The sequence below is a fragment of the Tupaia chinensis genome, unplaced genomic scaffold, assembly GCF_000334495.1.
Source record: "Tupaia chinensis unplaced genomic scaffold, TupChi_1.0 Scaffold000270_2, whole genome shotgun sequence".
Classification (NCBI taxonomy): Eukaryota; Metazoa; Chordata; class Mammalia; order Scandentia; family Tupaiidae; genus Tupaia; species Tupaia belangeri.
The window spans coordinates 2,699,340-2,705,081 of record NW_006159751.1 but is presented as its reverse complement, the minus strand read 5'-3'; the positions used below and the strand labels follow the sequence as shown (position 1 = coordinate 2,705,081).

The 5,742-nt window shown below is 55.5% G+C and overlaps 1 protein-coding gene across 2 annotated transcripts in view; it reads left to right on the top strand.

The window, feature by feature from the left end:
* Positions 1-5,272, top strand: part of RHOC (ras homolog family member C) — a 6,179-nt gene extending 907 nt beyond the window's left edge. The window contains exons 2-6 of one of the 2 annotated variants that reach the window (XM_006149607.3): positions 941-1,015; positions 2,409-2,647; positions 3,127-3,247; positions 3,554-3,684; positions 4,559-5,272. In XM_006149607.3, the coding sequence (XP_006149669.1) occupies positions 2,492-2,647; positions 3,127-3,247; positions 3,554-3,684; positions 4,559-4,732 (582 nt within the window). In that variant the 5' untranslated portion in view covers positions 941-1,015; positions 2,409-2,491 and the 3' untranslated portion in view covers positions 4,733-5,272. The remainder of the gene's footprint in view (positions 1-940; positions 1,016-2,408; positions 2,648-3,126; positions 3,248-3,553; positions 3,685-4,558) is intronic. The other variant, XM_006149606.3, reaches the window with a different exon arrangement.
* The last annotated feature ends 470 nt before the right edge of the window (positions 5,273-5,742 follow it).

The following is a 5,742-nucleotide window of genomic DNA, read 5'->3' as shown; positions in this document are numbered from 1 at the left end:
GAGGCAGGAGGTTGGTGTAGCCAGTGGCTCCTCTCAAGAGCGCCCAACGTTCCCTTGCGTCCAAGCTTTGTGTAGGGTTCGGTGGTCCCTCTTGGGGTCAGTGGAGGAGTTGCTGTGGGGTTGCCTCTCACAGGGAGCTGTTGTCCATGCCATCTTGGTCTCCGGCCTAGAGGCCTAGCCTGGCCTGGTCCTGTTCTGACCCAACCAGAACCCCAGGGGGCTCCTGGTCGTTTAATGCGTGCTCTGTCCCAGAGTTCTGGCCTCTGCCTCTCCCCTGCTGGTGCCGGGTGAAGTTCTCTGATGGGGGACTGCAGGGGCATACTCCTGCCTGAGTGCCTGGTCCTCATTCATCCCAGCGAAGATTGCCCTCCGTCAGCCCTGCTCACCCTGGCCCGGCTTCCCCAGCTCGACTTGATGCAGCTGGAGCAGTTAGTGTCAGTCACCTGGGTGAAATGGCCAAGGAACCCCCTTGCTGGGGGAAGTCTCCCTGTTTCAGAGACTTCTGCTGGCAGAGCGACTGCCTCTTTTCTGTGTTTTGGGATGTCAGAGCCCCATTTGTGGTGAGGCCGTATACTCTCACCTCCTGTAAATTCTGTCTGACTCACGTCCACTTCCCTCACATCCCAGTTCTGTGAATGTGCGCGCAAGGCGGAGGGAGGGGGCGCCCAGGATCCCACGTTGGAGAGGACTGGCTTTGGGCTGGAGTATCTGCTTCCTAAAAGGCAGAGGAGGCCGGGTGTGAGCTGGTGCTGGACGTCTGAGGATTAGAAGAGTTCAGCCCAGTTTGACAGGATGTGGGGCCGAGAGGAAAAGCCAAGTTTGGGACAGAGATCAGGTTACCGTCCCTTATTACTTAACTGCTCCGGGTCCCGGGTAGTCTCATTCTCTCTTTTGGGGCTCCTCCCAGCCCAGGCTCCAGCCCCCTCCCCCTTCCCAACAGCCTTGACTTCATCGCAGCCCCAGAGCCCGCCCTCTTCCTCCCGGCTGCAGGCCTGAGAACTTCAGCAAGCTGCAGGTCAGCTCCCCTCCCCAGGGAAGGAGGAAGTAAGGGGAGCTGGGAAGGTGTGATGAACTGTGCAGATGCTCGTGCATGTGTTGGGGGGGAGCACATGGAAACCCCGGGAAGCTGACTCCTTGCCCTGAGTCACAGGGAGGGGTGGGCAGGGCCTTCGGGTGAGCTGGACAGAGGGAGGAAGGCCGTTCCAAGGAGTAGGTGGAGGTGATTCCCTAGTGGATTATTCTCAGTCGGTCTGCTGTGGTGGATGTTTGGCTTCCCACAGTGTGGTCATTGTCCCCTGCCTGGGGCTGAGTGACCCAGTGTTGCTGCCAGGCCCAGGAGGAAGGGGGGAGGAAGGCAGGCTGCCCGAATGGGAGCTGTGGGCACAGCCAGGACTGAGCCTCCTTTGTGTGACTCGGGGCTTTGGGGACTGGGTGGGGTGGGCCAGGGAAGCCGGCTGGCTGCTGCCACTGTCCTCTGTCTGGGCTTCCCCACTCCTGCTCCCCTTCCCACCTCTGGGGTGGTCAGAAAGGCACAGGTACCCGAAGACAGTCCCGCTCTGTGCTGTCCCTGCCGTGTGTGTCTTGTCTTCTCTGAGGCTGTTTCCTAGTTTGTCAAAATGGGAACCGTCCGCCTTCCAGGCATCTGGGGACCAAAGGAGATAATTTTTGTCAAAATGTCCAACATAGTGGGAACCAGCAGTTAACGTAATGGCTATGTCGTTGAACTCCCACGTAGTCGACCGCGGTTCACGTCCCGGACCTGGTGGCTTAAAACTCAGGCCGTGTGCGTGCGTGCCCAAGAATCCCAAGAGAATGGAGAAGGGATTGTGGCGTGACCATCCCCTCTGGGGGGTGATTTCTCGCTTTCTGTCTCTATGATGTCTCTCTCTCTCTGTCTGGCGAGCGCAAGCTCCCTATAGCAAAAACCGCTCCAAAAACAAAAATGTCCAACATAGTGCCTGGCACTTAGGGGCCTTATATTCTTTGCCTTACTCCCACCTGGGAGCTGGTTCTGCTAGTTTGTGGCCTTGGAGAGGGAGTCATTTGTGACTGACAGGCATGATTCTCACGGAGAGACAGTGTGTTCCAGATTAGATTTTACTGATTGTTCAAAATCCTGGTTAACAAATGAAGTCTGATTTGAAATCCTGATAAGTAAAGCACATAAAAGCTGATGGTCCCTGATCTCTGAATGCTTCTTTAGGTATCCAGGGTCTTGGTTGGTGAGTGGATTAGATTAGACTCACGTGTTCTGGCTCAGATGGGTTCTTCTCCCCACCTCTGCTGAATTCTAACTTGCCTGGGAGACCTGTCCTGACCCAGACACTAGGAATCTCAAGCTCTGCTGTCTGGTTCTTGGCCAGAACGTGTCTGAGCAAGTCACCCTCCTCCCTTCTGTCCCTTTGCAGGATATCTCGGTTTCCAGGGACGTTGGAGGCCTAGAAGTGACTTTGGACTTCCTGGCTTTTCCCCACTCCCGCGAGCCCCAGCCATGGCTGCGATCCGGAAGAAGTTGGTGATTGTAGGGGATGGTGCCTGTGGGAAGACCTGCCTCCTGATTGTCTTCAGCAAGGATCAGTTTCCAGAGGTCTACGTTCCTACTGTCTTTGAGAACTACATCGCAGACATTGAGGTGGATGGCAAGCAGGTGAGGGCCAGGAGTCCCTACCCCTCCTGGTCACTTAGAGATCTCCTGTCCTAGTGTCCTTCCCTGTGGCCCACCCCCATCCTTGCTGTAAGCCAGTGGAAGTTAGGAAATGAATCTATAGCCTTGAAGACCCTGGATGCACCTGCTTCTGTCATCCTAATGGAGTCCCTTTGCCTCTGGGTTTAAACTCCCCCAGCTGCAAAAGGGGCATCATGACAAGACCTCCTCTCAAGGGTGGTTGTAGGAAATAACAGGTTGCAGTGGCAACCCATAAACTATACAGAGATCAAATATGTTCTAGATTCTTAAGAAACATACCTAGTTTACACTGTGTGACTATCATGATGAGTCCTGGCTCATAGCTGGTGCCCAGAAGACAAGTGTTCAGCAAGCCCCAAGAACCAATGGTTTCAGAAAGGACCTCTGGTGGCAGGGTTGGGAGCCCTAGGGCTGGCTAACTCACTGGTCTTATGTGTCAGGTGGAACTAGCTCTGTGGGACACAGCAGGGCAGGAAGACTATGACCGCCTGCGGCCCCTCTCCTATCCGGACACTGATGTCATCCTCATGTGCTTCTCCATTGACAGCCCCGACAGCCTGGGTGAGGGCACTGGCTGGAGGGAGGGGACTGAGAACAGTTGGAATCAGCGTTGGCCTGCCTGCAGCCAGCTTCAAAGGCCGAGAGGCTGTGGGGAATGGCACAGGGAACATTTAGGCCCAAATTGTCTCCTTGACTATGGTACTCTGGCCCTTGGGAGGGTATACCCTGGGGAGGAGAGGTTTGAAGCTGTGAAAGGATTGTCGGAGCAAACAGCCTCTAAGACCGCTGAGGGAAGGTGAGGGGGCCTGGGGCAGGGGCTCCCTGGTCTCAGTGGATGCACCAACACCTGTTGGGACCTGTCTGCAGAAAACATTCCTGAGAAGTGGACGCCTGAGGTGAAGCACTTCTGTCCCAATGTGCCCATCATCCTGGTGGGGAATAAAAAGGACCTGAGGCAAGATGAGCACACCAGGAGGGAGCTGGCCAAGATGAAGCAGGTGAGCAGGGCTGTGGGCTGGAAGCGGGGCATTCCTTCTCCCACTCATTGCCCTGGGACAGGCTGCTGGCTGTGTGTTTGTACCTGCAGAGGGAAAAACCTGGAGGGCCCTTGGTCTCAGGTCTCATGTCATCAGAAAATGAAGTGGCTTGTCTCAGGTCACTTGGGATTTTCACTTATTCTGGTTTACTGTCCATTCTGTCTAGAATTGGTGCTGCTGAGGAGTAAGAAAATGCTCATCCTCAGGAATACAGCTTGTCTCCGTGGGGGCTGTACCTGGGGAGGGGTGGGCTAGTGGCTGCAAGAGGGAGGGTAAGGAAGCTGGCTTCTTCAGGGACCTGACATGTGGCTCTAGCCAGAGGGCTAGTTTATTAGAGCACAGGGTCAGAACAAGGAATGTGGGCTCATGAGGATAGTTAATGGTGAGGTTTTAAACTGGGGATACCTGTCAGGCCTGCATGTTAGAAAACGGATGATTCAGTTTTCTGACTAGCAGATGGCATAAAGGTTATGAAACTTGTGCTGGGTGCATGTGCATGTATGACCAAAACTCCTGAGAGACTGGAGAAGGGATTGCGGTGTGACCATCTCCTGGGGGTGTGTGTGTGTGATTTCTCACCATCCCTCTGGCTGGTGAGCACACACGCCCTACAAAAAAAAAAAAAAAAAAAAAAGAAAGAAAAAAGAAAAAGAAAGAAAACCTGATTCTGGTAGCCAAAGGGTAGACATTCAGGTTAGGGAAATATGTCCCGTGGGGTATAGGGCTTGTTGGGATGGGAGTTTTGGTTTTGGATCTCTGGTCCCTGTTAACTAACAGGGAGATGGGGTCTGGGTGCTTTGCAGGGCCAGGGCTAGAGATCCTCCTGTCTTTTCAGGAACCCGTTCGGTCTGAGGAAGGCCGAGACATGGCGAACCGGATCAGTGCCTTTGGCTACCTGGAGTGCTCAGCCAAGACCAAGGAGGGGGTCCGGGAGGTGTTTGAGATGGCTACTCGGGCAGGCCTCCAGGTCCGCAAGAATAAGCGCCGGAGGGGCTGTCCTATTCTCTGAGGTTTCCCCCGCCTCCAACTTGCCCACCTCCCTTCATAGGGGTGCAGAAATTGCCCCAGTCCCCATTCTCCCCCCAGGACTCCATGCTGAAGGCTCCCTTTTCCAGTTTCCTGCTGCCCAGGACTGCATGAGTTTCCCAGCCTTAGGGGAGAGCTGGGCAGAGCACACCCCCTGCTCTGGTCCAGGGCTGGGGTTCTTGTTCCCTTGGCCTCCCCCGAAGGATGGTCACACACCAGCACTTTATATACTTTTGGCTCACACGAGAGTGGCTGGGGTAGAGGACTTGGGAGGCAAAACCCACAGTCCAGGCCCCTGGGGTTTCTGCTCTGACTGCACTTGGTGGGGGCACAAATAAAGGCCACAGGATCCAACATGTCCTCTCCTGGTCCTTGTCTTCCCCTGGCTGCCAGCCTGAGGCCGCTCTTCATTTATGAGTTGCTTGCTGCCTGGAGGCCAACGGCAAAGGCAGGACTCTCGCCTGCAGGGTGGAGTCTTGGAGCAAAGACTGAGGTCATACCTGGCTCTGGGCCTAGGAGCTGGTGAGGGGGAGTGGACTATAGCAGGGGCTAAACTTAGAAATCTGTGGGTGGCTTCCCTGCCACCTCCCACTGGGTTTCCTCCTCTGGACATGGTGACTGGGTTCCTCTCTAGCTCAGGGAGGGTGTGGCCCTGGGCAGGGTGTGACAGTCCCACCCTCCCCCCTAAGGGTCAGCTTGAGGGCTCAGGAAGAGGAGACAGTATAGAGGCTTTTGGCTTTTGCATAGTTTTTCTTCCCTTCCCCCCTTCCCCCCTCCCCCCAGTTTAGCAGCTTGATGTGTAATTCTCCCCAGCAGGGGAAGGGGTGGAATGGCTTAGGTTGTAAACTCCCGCCCCCAGCCCTCCAGTCCCTTGGAGGGGCGGCTAGGCTAGGTTCAGGCAGGGTCTGGTTCAGGGTCGGGCGGGGCAGTTAAGGCTTGGCTGGTGTGAGCAGCTCAGCCGCTGCTGGGGCTTCAGAGCTCATCCCTCTCGCT